This window comes from Mus pahari, chromosome 9 (assembly GCF_900095145.1).
Source record: "Mus pahari chromosome 9, PAHARI_EIJ_v1.1, whole genome shotgun sequence".
Classification (NCBI taxonomy): Eukaryota; Metazoa; Chordata; class Mammalia; order Rodentia; family Muridae; genus Mus; species Mus pahari.
In genome coordinates, this window is record NC_034598.1 from 88,797,242 (window position 1) to 88,812,728 (window position 15,487).

Consider the following 15,487-nt stretch of genomic DNA (forward strand, 5'->3'; position numbering starts at 1 on the left):
ATATGAGGTTTATAGGTGGATTCCAGGGTGGGAACCCAGGTGCATAAGCCTACCTGATCATGAGCAAGGAAATGAACTCAAGGTTTTCAGAGACATCTGAGCAGACCCCTGCTTTCTTCTCTGGGCTGATGCCACTGTGAGATGACTCTTCCCACTCCANAAAGNTCTTCCTAAGTTGCTGTAAAGCCTGCGATTGTCCCTCCTCAGGCTCTATTGCCAAGTGGACCTGTTTTCATCCTCTCAATACTCCCCTTTCCCACCTCAGTCTCTNAGAAGTAAATTTGAGAGGCTGCCAGCCACAAGGTTCATTTTCCAATCTGATGTGTCCACGNCTGCCCTCTAGTGGCAGGTATGTGGTAATGTCACTGCTTTTCACACTGCAGCCATTAAGGAAAATTCTGGTCACTTAAACGCAAGAACTATTATATTGTGGTAATAGAATTCTTGCAGCCATCAAGGAAAATGCTGGTCACTTAAAAGCAAGAACTGAGTCGGGCATGGTGACACATCCCTGCACTTGGGAGGCAGAGGCAGGCGGATTTCTGAGTTTGAGGCCAGCCTGGTCTACAAAGTTAGTTCCAGGACAGCCAAGGCTATACAGAGAAACCCTGTCTCTGGAAAAAAAAAAAGCAAGAACTGTTATATTGTGATAATAGAATTCTTGTGACGAAGATGGGGTATCAGTGCCTGATGGGCAGGTGGCATACACCATGTGTATATGCTGGACAAATGGATGGCCATTGTCTTGTATGGGATGGAACAGTGCAGTGTGAGATTTTAGCATATCATGTGAAGAAGTAGACAGGTTAGAACACATTAATAGCATCTTTCTGGAACTTTCCAAGGTAAAAAGACTTTGGACTGGGGTGAATGGTGTATGACTAAAAAGACAAAACAAAGCAAAACAAAAGCAAACAAACAAACAAAAACCTGAAACCCTGGGTAAGCGACACCTGAGCAAGGTAACAGTCATATAAATTTTCCACAGTCTGTGTCACACATAAAGGCCAAAAACCTTGATCATGACTCTCTTTTCTATAACGCTTTTATAGAGTACTGCCACCATTGTATTAAAGCCAAACTTACCTTCAGTATGCCATTTTTAAACTGGTATCTAATCTCCATTCCTCTAATCTTTTTCTTGTGACCTTGTATTTCCCCCCAGCAGAACNGACCTTCTTTCTCTGCTTCAGATATGCCAACACCCTCCCTGCCATTTGCACAGATACTTCACAGTCTTCATGTTTCATCTTAAAGACCCATGGCCTATAGTACTCAGGAGCTGGCTCAGAGGATAAGGGTACGTCTAGAGGGCCTGGCCTCAGTTCCCAGCATCCACATGATGGCTCACAATCATCTGTAACTATAGTTACTGGGATCTGATACCTTTTTCTGTCCTCTGTAGGTACCAGGCTCACCTGCAATGCATATAAATACATGCAGGCAAAACACTCATATGCATAAGATGCAAATAAACAAGTGTTCGTGAAGTATAGCAATGATGGAGAAACAGATACACTGCCCTAGCACAGAGCAGAGCGCTCAGAGATAAGTCCGAGCATTTTCAGTCAAGCTTCTAAGAACATACAACAGAGAGGAGATAGTTTCCACAGAAAAATTACCATGGAGATGGCTAACTACAGACAGAAAAACGAGTTGGAGCCTGGTCTTATACCCTATATAAAATCCAAGATGGATAAACGAGTGTAATACTGAAAATGTAAACAATTAGAAAAACATAAAGAGAGAGAAATCAATTTTGCATCGGCAATGATATCTGAGATATGTCTCCCACATTCAGGCAACATGTAAGTCAGAATGAACAAATAAGATTACACCAGATTGAAAGAAGCATTCGTGTGAGAGACAGCTGATGGACTGGAAAAATAATTTAGAAATATCTGTCTGATAAAGGCTATCATCCAAAAATATAAGAGAACTCAATTCAACAGGAAACAAAAACCTATTCTAAAGATAGATAAAGCACTTGAATAGATATTTCTCAAAGGAAGACACAGGAAAGATATATGAAGGTAGTGCTTGTCACCAGGAAGATGCAAATGGGTACAATGAACACCTCACATGAGATAGAATGATTGTTATAAGCGATATGAAAGACCATGCTGAGGCCCGGCAACATGGCCCAGTGCCTGCCACTAAGTTTGATACCTGGCACTGACATTGTAGGAGAGAACTGATTTCTACAAGTTGTCCTCCGACCTCCACAAACACATTATGACATGTACATATAGAAATATAATTTAAAATCATAAAGATACAGCCATCGAGGGCATGGAGAAAGGAGATTTTTGTGTACTATAAATGGGAATATAAATTAATATTGTTGTTATGGAGAACAGTTTGGGATGCCTCAGAAAATGGGAAATAGAATTACCACTTGGTCCAGCAGCCCCACTATAGCCAAGCCAGACCTTGAACGATTGACCTACTGGTTTCTACCTTCAGTGTAGCTGGGGTTGTTGGTGTGTGCCAGCACGCTGACTTGATATATTTATTATCACAGCATGAAACTGAGTTCTGTTACTAAAGTTGTTTCATTTGAACTTTTATTTATTATTATTATTATTGATTTTTTGTTTTTTGTTTTTGAGACAGGGTTTCTCTGTGTAGCCCTGGCTGTCCTGGAACTCACTCTGTGGACCAGGCTGACCTCAAACTCAGAAATCCACCTACAGCCGGGCGTGGTGGCTCACGCCTTTAATCCCAGCACTCGGGAGGCAGAGACAGGCAGATTTCTGAGTTCGAGGCCAGCCTGGTCTACAAAATGAGTTCCAGGACAGCCAGGGCTATGCAAAGAAACCCTGTTTCGAAAAAACCAGAAAAAAAAAGAAAAGAAAAGAAAGAAATCCATCTGCCTCCCAAGGGCTGGGATTGAAGGTGTGCACCACTACTGCCCAGCATGTGAACTCTTTTTGAATGGACAGAAACAGTTGGCCTCTTTGTGACTTATCGTCCTGTGGCTGAATACTGGTGGCTTGCCAATGTTTTCCTAGGGTCAATAAGGCTGTGATGAATCCACTTATGCATGAAGTATTTACCTGTTTCTTCGATTATTTTTTTCTAGTATAGAATTCTTGAAAATGGAAGTTGTATGCTTTTAAAGCAAATTGCCACATTACTCTCTAAAAGTGTGTCCCAGTTTTCACACACACAGATGATGGGCTGGAAATGTGCTCTATCTATTTGCTTTTAAATGGGAGGTAGTTGGTTCTGCTAATGTGCTTGCTGGCTTATTTTCAACAGGTAAACAGAGTCCTGTGAAGTCCACTTCCGGTGGTGCTGAAGCTCTACGATCCTCTGACCCCGAGCCTCCAGCTCCCTGTAACTGGCAACCTGCATCTCAAACCTCATCGAGTTTTGTGTGGACGGAGGATCCCTATCTATCGCAGCCATGAACTTCCTCCGGAGGCGGCTGTCTGACAGCAGCTTTGTGGCCAACCTGCCCAATGGCTACATGCCGGACCTGCAGCGCCCAGAGAGCTCCAGTAGCTCCCCAGCATCCCCGGCCACAGAGAGGAGGCACCCCCAGCCCCTGGCTGCCTCCTTCTCATCTCCAGGATCCAGCCTGTTCAGCTCCTTCTCCAGTGCCATGAAACAGACCCCACAGGCCCCCTCGGGGCTGATGGAACCACCCACTCCTGTCACACCCGTGGTTCAGAGACCCAGGATCTTGTTGGTTATCGATGACGCCCATACAGACTGGTAAGCAGCTTCAGGGATGGAATCCGGGTGTGGCTATCTCACCTCTTGAGAGGAAAGAATAGAAAGCATGTGTTATAAGTGGCCTATATAGTTTCTGAGGTTAGCTGGGAGCAGGAGGAGTCCATCAGAGATGCTGTATGTCTTGTTTTCTAGGGGCCTTATACTGGCAGAGCCATCTGCCAACTCCAAGTCTAACAGCTCTGAAATGAACCACAGAGGCCCCAAGTCTGGAAAGTTCCCTGAGTATGCTATAAACGTCTTAAGTCTTCATGTTTTTGATATGGGAAAAGCTCACTCACTGCGAATGTTCTGGAGACACAGCAGGGAAACCATATGACCTTTCTGAACAAGCAAAGTTTTTCAGCGTGAAATGCACCTCACAGTGTTTCCCAAGTTACCTTCCGCTCTGACAAAATGAGGCTGTTGAGAAGGTACACGAATCAACAGAGGCTCACTGTTCTTTTCCCAACTCCTTGGGAACAGGTTACCCACACTTACATCCCACTTCTCCCATAAGCTTGACCTCGGATACTCCATTGGATGGGGTTGACGAGTTCTCTGGCCTCCTCCAGACAGTACGTTCTGAAAGCAGTAATCATTCAGTAAGTGACCCGTCACAGGGCACCAGGTCACAGGAGCAGGTGTGGTGCTCATATATTGGTCTGCTTTTCCGGAATAAGTCTATCCCCCAACGTTGTGATCCTGAGAGGTCATACATACTGTAAGTCTCACAAGACATAGTTTACAGTTAAGGACATAGGGCCCAATTACGTAGACACTGAAGCACTATGTCCAGAGCAGAGCTGAACCCGTGCAAAACAGTTGTTCTGATAGTAGACCCATGCACGGTGTTGGGGGGCAAACTCATGTATGACTATCTCCAGAATTCCAAATTTTTGTACGTGGCCAGCACCCAGGACCCCTGGATAAGTAGACTCAGGTTGGGGGCGGCCGAACCTCTGCTTTGAAGTCGAAGCTGTTCATTTATTCAAATGTATTCCTAACGTTCGGCAATGCTAGAACATGCTCAGCTGATTTAGGTGGCAGGCAGGCCTCACCTTTCTGATGAGAAGTGACCTGTTTACTGTTCGTTGCTTTATGCCGAGAACTCACTATGTAACTGAGTCTGAATCCAAACTCATGGGAGAGCTTCCTACCCCTGCCTCTTGGGTGCTGGGATGACAGGTATGAACCCCCACACCCAAACCAGAAATAATCTGATCTTAACATCCAGGATGGTCTGGAAGTTGCCTCTGTCTGATTGGCCTGAGTTGTCTTCTATTTTCTCCAAGGCTTTTGACTCACAGGCTCGCTTGGGCCTGCTGTATGCTGGGACGCTGCCCTCGAGGCTTGGTAGCTTCAGAGGTTTTGCTTCCAGGCCCTCATCCAGGGGCACAGCTCCTGCTCATTTACCCAGCAATCCACTGGCTGCCTGGGCTAGCCTCGAAGTCTCCGTTTCTATCTCATCCGACCTTCTCTTTTATATCTGTGTGTGATGTGTATGCATGTATGTATGTGTGTGCTCATGTGTGTGGGTGCATGCACGTACATTAACAAATATGCTGTACGTATAGAAGCTGGAAGTGGATGTCAAGTGTCACCCCGAACCACTCTGCGCTTTATTTAGAGGCAGAATCTCTCAATGAACCCAGAGTTTGCCAGCTCTTGCTAGATGCGCTAACTGGTCTCCCCACCCTACCCCCTTGCACCCCCAGGATTCCCTGTCTCTGCCTCCCCAGGGCTGGGATTACAGGTGGCTACCATGCCTTCCAGACTTTTACAGGGCTTCAGGGATCTGACCTCCTGTCTCCCGGAGGCTTGCAAGTCAAATACTTCATTCACTGAGCCATCTCCCCAGGACCTAACCAGACATTGGACCTTATTCTGTGCTACTTGTCTTACCTCTGCCTCAGCTATTTGTTAAGAAAGCTGCCTCCTGTTTGGAAGTGAAGTTTAATAATGGAGACTGTGGTATGGTAACAGCTAGGCCACGTTCTGTCCTACCCCTCAACCCCCTCCCAGCTTTGTAGCTCTTGTGACTTGCTGTACCTAAATTCGGTACCTGCCTCCACACGGGGCTTTATGGAAGTAGATAACATGAAAGTCAATATAAAAGTCCTTGGGTAGCTACCGAGTGGAATGCAAGCATATGTGCATACTATTGTAGAGAACGGTGGACCTCTCTGTATGTCACTAATCTTGGCAGCAGCACCTTCCAGGCAGTCTTGATTTATGCCTTTGTCCCCTGTATTGTGCAGACAGGACAGGGTTTATCCCACTGTGTCTGGCTTCCTGTTGGCATCCCTTCCTGCTGAGCACCTGCTAAGTAGATATTACTGCTCTTTACCTGCCCGCAGAGCCTGTGACACTGTGACAAGGCACAGAGAACAAGGCTGGGATCCAGCTGGTGGCCCCAGTCAAGTAGCATTTAGATTTTGACTTTGGTCATCGATCTCCTTAATCTATAGAAATTAGTAGTGTAGAAGTCTGAGGTGCTGCTCCCTTGGAATTCAGAGCGGAGATAACGATTTTGCCCTGAGTGGTCTGTCTCTCAGTGTGCTGAAGCATCTATCACTTGCTCACACTTTAACTGGGTCTTAAGAACAACAAGTGTTTGGTTTCTGGTACTCTTCTTGCCCTTTGGTGGGGAAAAAAGAAATTGAGACTCGTGGGCTTACCTAGGAGTTGGCTACATATTCACTGAATGTTTGTAACTGGGAGACTTCCTACCACGGGCTCATCAGCTTCTCCTTCGAACTCCTTTCTTACATCTTCATGCCCTCCTAACCTCTCAGCATCTCAGTGGCATTCCCAGCTCTCCCTGGGTGCGTTCAAATCGGTCTTGCTGGTTGTGGTAGGGCTGTAATCCTTGCACTTAGGAGGCTGAGTTTGAGAGGACTGGGAGTTCAAGGCCAGCCCCTGCTACATAGGGAGACTGTTTCCAGAACTAACAGCTTGCAGACACCAGAAGATTCTCTATCCTACCTATAGAAGCCTCCAGAAGTGCCTGACCACAGCTACCAAAATTAGCCAGCAGGTGGCAGGCTAGCCACATGGTCCAGTGTATCCTGGGGGAGCCAGCTGCCTCCAGGTCCTGCTTCTTCCCAGCTTCTCCTCCTTTGTGTGATGGTCTCCAGAGAGGAGAAGTTGTGAAAAGAGAAGAAACCAGCTCTCACTGCCTCTTCCTTCCCTTTTGAGATGATAATGAGAGGGGCTTGTACTGTCAGGGCTGAGAGTGGCCCTACCCTACCCCCGCCCCCCAGGGACACACTGCTGTCCTCTTCCTGACTCTTCTCAGATTCAGCCCTGCAAACTGTCTTTCTCTGTTGATCCAGGGCCAATCTGTCTCATGAGGTTTCCTTGCGAGCAGAGAGTGTGTTGGGAACCCACCCCTCTTCTCAGAGGCCAGCTGGCAGATTATCTAAACCTGTGGGTCCAATCAATTCCACCTGAGAACTGGCCAGACCCCTGGGAAAGGGACCTGTCCTTTATTTTTCCTTATTTTTCTTCCCATCTAGTCCCTCAATAGCTATGCCCTTGGAGAAAATAACACACCCCCTCACAGCAACCATTAACAGTCATCAGATCCTCAGGAAAGGGTGGGATCTTGTGGGCACCAGCTCTTCTCTCTCTCTCTCCCTCTCTCTGATGGAATGTGGAAGGGTCTGTGTGTTCATAGTACAGTGACAATGTCATATTGGGATGACATTTCATGACAACCCTCACATCCTGCCACTCCTAAATTCTGTGATGCTCCCAGGCCTTGATAGGGAATGATATAGATGTTCCAACTACTGGTCATCAATAATCATCAATCACATATTCTCTGCTCTTGCACCAGATATTAATCTTTGCATTAACCAACATCCTCTAGGGGAAAAAAATCCCCAGGCTGAGAGCTGCACTCGTTTATGAGTATAAACATATTTAGAAGGCAGTTTGACAGCCGGTCCCTTGGGGGAAAGAGTAGTGGGGGTATCCTCCCCTTGAGCCTTTCTCAGCCGTAGACTTTTGATTTTGATCACATTTGTAGTGTTTGCATTTTCTGAGAACAAACTGAGATCCCAAGCCACCTTTGCTGCAAGGGTTCATGACTGAATACTTTAAGATGCAGCTTGTGGAGGTGAACCTAGCCATGCTGTGGGTCTCTAGGGAGCTTCTTGCCACCTGCTAGAGGTCTGGCTTGGTAGCAGGTCTGTCCTCTGGGATGGGACGAAGCAATCAGTCCTGGGAAGCCCAAGAGAGAGCCATGAGCAAGCAAGTCAGTTTCTAAGCTGTTTCCTTCAGCCTGCTGCCCTGGCAGGCACTGGTTTCCTTTCCTTGCCTAGAGTTTCCAGCAGTTGCCCTGGCTTCAAGCTTCCAGACTTGACCATGTCTCCTGGTTCCCTTCCAATCTAGCATCATTGTATCCTCTCTGGAAACAAACAAACTTCCACCCTTTGATGATGTATCACAAGCCTAAACTTTGAGTTTACAGTCACAAGCATGTCACGCACACACACACACACACACACACACACACACACACACACACACACACACCGACCGGCTCTGTGTATGTCTTCAGCCCTCATCCTGCTTTGCAGAAAAGTGATTCCCTAAGCACAACTCACCTTACCAGTTTCTGTTCCTGTTCCCCAAAATATCCTTCCCTGCTATGTTTACCTGGCCAGTTTCTGTTCATCCTTAGAAGCTTCAGTAAGTGAAGATGTTGCTTCTTCTGGGTACCACATCTGACACGAACATCTTGTTCACAGTGCTGGTGGCTACCTCCCTGGTTTAACTTCTTCACCACAGGCTTGTGGCTCATCACAGCAGGTTGTAATGGACTCTTCCTCAGGTTGCTCAGTCATCTTTATATTGTCTAGAGCTCAATGCACAATCAGTGCACAGTCTGTGTATGTCATTGTCCCTCTCCCTGTCTAATCAGTGTGACATTATGAACTTGCAAGTACCTGACCTTGGTAGCCAGTGGTACTACACACACAATGGAAGGGGTCACAATTATAATCCCTAGACTATAAAATCTTAGCTCTTTATCGGTATGCTAGAGTCCATGAAAAGTGAATGATAAGGATTGTTCTTTAAAAGAGAAAGGTCCTAAATTCAATCCCCAGAACACACATAAAAAGCTGGAAGTGGTGGCACATGCTTGTAATCTAGCAATGAGGACCTGGACACAGCGAGAGCCCTAGGACTCGGTGTCTATCCCCATGCTAACCTTCCTGGCAATTTCCAGGTTCAGTGAGAGACCTTGTCTCAACAAGAAGGTGGGCAGGAGATGAGGGACGACACATGAGGTTTAGCTCTGGCATCCATAGATGCACACACCACATACACACACACACTCACACATGAATACCTCTCTTGCACGTGTACACATACAAAAGCAAGCAGGGAGACATGTAGGTGCACCAACCAGAGCCCAAGTTTTGAATGTCAAAATAAAAAGCATTCTGTTACTTAGCAATTACAAAGACCATTACCAGGTGGAGCAGGTGAGCCCTCCTGCTTGCGGGTTCTCTGGAGAGGCAGCAGGGGCACTGGGACTCGGAGATGCAGGTAATAAGCCTTTGTCCTGGTGGTCCTCTCTCCTCTGGGTTAACTTGTTCTCAAACTGCAGTTCCATCTAACAATGACCTGTCGCATGTCTGCTCACCACCACCCCTTCCTTGTTTATTTGAGAAATAGAAAGGGTGTCCTTCATTTGAAGTGCTCCATAGCCACCATGCATGAAGCCTAGAGGCTGTCATACCTCATTTGCCTGGCCAGGCACAGTCAATGGTAGCCCTGGCTGAGCACCTGTGACACTTCTAGGTTGAAAAAGACTGAGATGGGCGTCTGTGTCTTCTCTCCCACCAGTGGCCCGCCCACTCCTAAATGGTGTCATTGTGTTTCTATGCATAGAGCAGTACAGACGATAGAGACAGGGAAATGGGCAATGATCTGGGAAGTGATTGGCAATGACAAGGTATGAGTGTGACAATGAGGAATGAACTCGGTAGCATGCTTAAACTCTACTTGCTCTCACCTCGCGTTCAACCTGACAGAAAATCACATTGACTCTGGTGGAGACAGTTATACAGAAGTCGTAGGAGCTATCAGTGCATAGCCATAGCATTAATGGCCCACCAGCACTTCCCAGTGGACTGCCCAGGGGATGTTTTCCAGGTAAGGAAGCAGCAGAAGATGCTCATACCTGCTCAAGGAAACCAGCGTGGCTGAGCTTGGGGGTGGGGGTGGGGGTGGGGGTAAGAGCCACCTTCCTACCCAAGCCTCCCATGATGGGCATGAAGGAGATGCGGGGCAGTTTGGATGGATCAGAAGACAGAGATACACAAAAATCGACAAACTCGGAGGACTGACCATGTCCTCATTATTCCATGAATAGCTTTATGAATGGGCTTAGTGTCTTCTCTTGTTGCTGGGATAAAATTCTCCGACAAAAGTGACACAAGGAGGAGATAGTTCTTTTATGGCCAACCGCTCCAGTTTGTGACCTGTTATACTTGGGGACTCTCGGGGGGGTGGGGTGGGCTGGAACTTAAGGTATGTGGTTACATACATAGAACCCATAGTTAGTAAGAGCGTGCGAGCATACTGCCACCCATGTTGTTCTCTCCATTTTAAACGGACCAGGGTCTCCTGCCCAGGCAATAGTCCCTCCCACAATTATGATTGGCCTTCTCACATCAATGAAGAGAATTAAGGTAATCCCCACAGGCATGCCCAGAGGTACACCGCCCAATCGACAGTGACCACTGACAACCTCATGCACTTCCCATTGCCAGGCACTGTGCTGAGTGGTTCCCACCCATTCTCTAATTTAACCCTCCTAATTACTGTGTGGGGACCAATACTATTCTTGTTTTATAAATAAGAAAGCTTTGTGCCCTCAACCAAAGCAGATGTTACTGGCATCTTGGGATTCAGCAAGGGCATTTGAGGACAAGCCTGGGTGTCACTCTGTTCTTGCTGCTCTCACATCTGCACCTGAAGCTCAGGACCTCCTGTGCTGCATGTGAATAGGCTCTGGCACCACCTACACACACACACACACACACACACACACACACACACACACACACACACATCCAGCATCTGACAGCTGAGAGAATAGTGGCAGAACTCCATTCACACCTCATTGGCCAAGCACAGAAGACCAGTGACCTCACCCAGGAGGGAAGTGCCCTACCCCACCCAGGCAGCCTCACCCTGCCAGAGCCCTTTGAGTGGTTGACTGTAAAGGTGCCAGGAGGAAAGGGAGCCCTTGAAGGCACCCAGACACTCGTAATCTCAGACTGGCAGAGTGAACGTTTTATAAAAGTTGTTCTTGGATACTCAGAGAATATTTTTCCTCTTTTTAAAGTACCAAGGGAGCCCAGGCAGAGACTTTTCCATTCTCTTGACCTGCTTTGATATTAAAGTTGCCACTCCCAGGAACACAAGCCAGCTGTGTATTTCTATGAGAATTAAAGGGGAAAGAGGATTAAGTTCTAGAGAATTCCAGTCTAGTAAGGTGGCAGCTCAGAATTAAGGCCCACACTTTACCCTCAGCATCTCTGGGTCCTGGCCAGCTTGCTTGGGAACCTGTTTCTTTACTTGTAAAGTAGGTGGTTGTACTATCTCTGTCCCTACCTCATTGACCTCGGGGTGAAGTATGATGAAGCCCCCAGTAAGAGTCCCTTTCTCATCTCTTTCACATGAATGCTTTAGCACACGCAACGCCTCCACCTGAGTTTCCATCTTGTGCTTCCAACATCAGCTCCACCATGAAGCTGTTCCTTCCCTCTTTAACGACTAGTGTTTTGAGCGCAGTGCCTTGCACGTGGTAAGCTGAGATGGGTATTTCATTAGTGAAGAGACAGATACCAAAAAGCTTGTTTCTTCTATAGGAAGGGTCAGCCTTGAGAAGGCTCTCTCAGAAGACACTTAGGTGCTCTGGAATTCAGGATCCTTCCTTGGTATTCCCAAGGCTCCTTGCTGCTTCCCCAGGTGTAACAGAACAGCTCTAGTCTTCTACGGAGGGAGTCACACTGCTTCTGGCTGCTTGGATAAGACACCTTGGAGTGTCTCTCTGAGGACTCGTCGTGAGCCTAGGAGGGCCCACAGCAACTAGGATACCCTGCTGCCATCTTTGCCACCAACAGGTAGGGGTGGGGGAAAGGTGTATCTCAGAGCTGGCATCACCAGCAGTGGCCTATGGGAAGGTGTGCTAGTGACTTTTCTCATTTGTATGACCAGATACCTGGTCAGAAGCATCTTACGAGAGGAAGGTTTTATCTGGGCTCACACTTTAAAGGTCCAGTCCATCATGGCGAGGAAAGTACGGCAGGAGGTGTGGGAGGCAGGTACAGAGCATCTGCATCGGGAAGCAGGATGAGACGAATGCCGGCCCCCCGGCTAGCCTTCTCCATCCTAGAGCATCTGAGAATCCAGCCCATGGGATGGTACCCAGAGGTACGTTTCCATGGTGATTCTACAGGCCATCAAATTGACAATAAAGATGACCATCAAAGTAGGATTGTCAGAGTGAGCAAATATAAATACAGGTGATCAAGTGACTGCTTAGTGAAGGAGCCTAAGGGTATACAGTGACTCATGAGATTGACATGAACTAAACATTCGTTTACTGTTCATTGGAAATCTGAATTTCATTGTGTGTCCAGTATTTTTCCCTCAGGGAAGAAGGAAATATGTGAACTGACAAGAGGCTGGCCTCCGAGATGCCTTGCTTTCTGTCTGGGGAGTCAAATCAGGTCTGCAGAGCGGCCCCATCCCCAGAGCACAGCTTTCTCTGACATCAGCAGCCAGGAGGAGGGCCGTCCCAGAGGACGGTCTCCAGCCAGACTCCTAGATCCCTACTGACCCTTTCAGTTATGAAACCTTAGTCGAGGCTAACCTCCCAGCCTCACATTCCTCCTCTGTAAGGTAGGACAACAGACTAGCTTTCCTGAAGGGTAAAGGGAATGGCCTGGGTGAGGTTGGGCCATGGCTCAGCCTGACATAATAGGCCCTGGGATGGTAATTGTTATTATCAATTAATTGCAGTTGCTAATTGCTTGTGACTATAATAGCCCTGGGAGCCAGGGGCAAGGAAGCCGCTTGGCATGCTTCTCAGTTCAGCTTGTTGTGCTGGAGGGCCAGCTTCCAGAAGCCCTGGAGGAGGGGCGTCCAGGCCCTGGCAGGCTGGCAGTCATCCTCCGAGTTACAGTGAGTGTTCCCAGTCAGTCAGCTGGCCCTAGAGTAAACAGAGAAGCTTAAAGCATAGATGCACAGCTCTGCTGTAGACCCCCAGCTCTGGGGAACTCCTCATGCCTGTTGCCACCATAAGGCCCTCCATTGCATAACACAACTGTTGTATGTGGAAACCTGTAAGGGGCTTCAGGTGAAATGAAGAGAGGAGTGGGGGGCTCTTAAAAGAGGTCTCACCTCCTATTTGCTTTATTCATTAACCTAAACATTCCACCTGACCCCACCTGGGGGGCTTCAGGGCTAGACGTTGGCCCTGTACCTCTGCCCTCCCTGTGTTTCTCCCTGCCCTAGTGTCCAGGGAGAGGGGAGGGGCCTGGACATTCCCCTTCAACCAGCTCTGTTGCCTGGAGACAGCTCCATTTTCCCAGGCCCGGCCCCTTTTATCAGGGAGACAATGTGCACACACAGTGAGGGCCTTGTGTGGCACCCAAGCCCCTAGCCCTTTTGACTTGAGGAATTTTTCAAGTGCTGACCCTTCTTCGTGAGGTCTTCATGCTGTCCAATCCAAGGGCTGGTGTCTCTGCAGCTTCCTACCCAGCTCCTGCGAGGAGAGACGGAGGAAGGGGAAACAGAAAGGTTGTTACCACCACCCTGCTCTTGTAGAATCTTGGGGGAAGAGAGCTTCACCCTTGGAACTTAGGTAGAAGGTACAAGGAAAATGTCTTTGAACAGAAGAGAATAGGGAGAACTTTCCCCCCTAAATCTCTTTCTTTTTGCTGATTCTCTAAAGAGCTTGACTGAGCCATGAGCTCTCAGATGTAAAGAGTGCCTGTTTCCTTAGACGTACCAGCACGTGGCTGTGTGAGGATCATGAGTGTTCCTATTAGAATGATTATTTCCGGCTACCGCCCTAAACTTGTTGTATAAGGTAAAGTTCTTTGTAAAGAAGACAAGCATCTTTGGTCAATGTATGCAAAATGAGGTTTTACTGGATATATATATATGGTGACGTTCTTAGAAGGAGAATGAGTAGTGATTGGAATTCTAGAAAACGTCAGCCTGTGAGGCCCCTCCAGAGATGTGCACACATTGTACACTTAAAAAACAAATTCTTGGTGAAAAATGAATCCTGGCTTCTCTCTTGAGGAGACTTTGTGACAAACCCACAGATGTTGCGTATAGGAGGGAGGTTTGATTCTGTCAGAACATGGACCAATTTGAATGGAGGAAACACTTCTAAACAAGGATCGGATGGATCCAGGTCAGGCCACGAGGAACTGTCCCATACCACAGAGGACTCTGAATGTCCGGAACGGAGTCAGGGACCTGCTTGTTGACCGTGATGGAAAACCAACCTTAGCATCGATCAAAACAGAGGGCTTACTACATGGTTTAAATGAATAGGAACAAGACTGCTGGTGGAGCAATGGAAGATGGAGATGAAATTCAACTTGATAAACAGAGCAGGTCAGGAACATGTACAGCTCAGTATACGTACAGTTCGGTGGCAGAGATCAAGTGGTGGTGGGGAAAGGGGTGGGTTTCCCATTATGTAGAAGATTCCAAGTTTGGTTTGGCTACTCATTTGTGACAGTAATGAAGAGCTCAGACCCCAGGTGATCTTACTCTAGAAGCCCTTAGAGGAGGCTCTAAACTGAAGCACTGGCTCTTCTCCTCTGGCCTTTGTCTTGCCTGTCTCATGCCCTTGCCTCCCTCTTCTCTGAGGAATTCCACAGCCTCACCCTCCACAGCCTGGCTTTCTTGCCCAAATCCTGCCAGTGACCTTTCTACAAAGTCCCTCACAGACCTGCTTCTGCTTGGGCAACAGACTTCAGAGCTGGTGCCCCCAAGACTTTACCCCACTGCTTACAACCCTCCCCCAGGAAAGGCATGTCTCTGGGCAGATGCCAGCCTCATTACATAATGTCTATCTCCCCAGGGCCTGTAGAAGCCTGCCTCTAATGTGTTCCCTGGCAAGAGGGAATCATCTACCATGGCAGGAAAAGGGACAAGGATTCCTGTCCACTCTCCTGCTGGGTTTTCTGGAGATCTTTGAGAAGTTAATTACCATGCGAAATACGGGCTTAATAAGGCTATTTATAGAAGACACACCAGTAGGTGTGGGGGCACATGGATGGGGACAAGTGCGGGTGGGAAGAAAGCACTTCCCTGTGGTCAGGAAAACAGCCGCCTAGGCTCCATGGCAAAAGGCATTAACCATTTGGCCTCAGCTGCAGGGAGATGACTGGGAACCATAAGGATGGTGCTGGCTGTGACAGGCAATGTTCCCTCTAAAGGCAGCAGTGGCAGGACACTCAGCCAACTTCTGCCATTTGGGAATACAGGCCAGATGTTTCTAAGTTTCTAATGTTCAACTGAAGCCAGACTCCCCCCCCCCCAATTTTATTAGGTATTTATTTCATTTACATTTTAAATGCTATCCCCAAAGTCCCCTATACCCCACCCCCCAGCTCCCCTACCCACCCACTTCCCCTTCTTGGCCTTGGTGATCCCCTGTACTGGGGCTTATAAAGTTTGCAAGACCAAGGGGCCTCTCTTCCCAATGATG

At 47.7% G+C, this 15,487-nt stretch overlaps 1 protein-coding gene across 2 annotated transcripts in view; it reads left to right on the forward strand.

The window, feature by feature from the left end:
• Syn3 (synapsin III) overlaps positions 1–15,487 on the forward strand; it is a 430,935-nt gene that overhangs the window by 29,073 nt on the left and 386,375 nt on the right. For both annotated transcript variants that reach the window (XM_021204345.2, XM_029542325.1), the window contains exon 2: positions 3,265–3,723. In XM_021204345.2, the coding sequence (XP_021060004.1) occupies positions 3,413–3,723 (311 nt within the window). In that variant the 5' untranslated portion in view covers positions 3,265–3,412. The remainder of the gene's footprint in view (positions 1–3,264; positions 3,724–15,487) is intronic.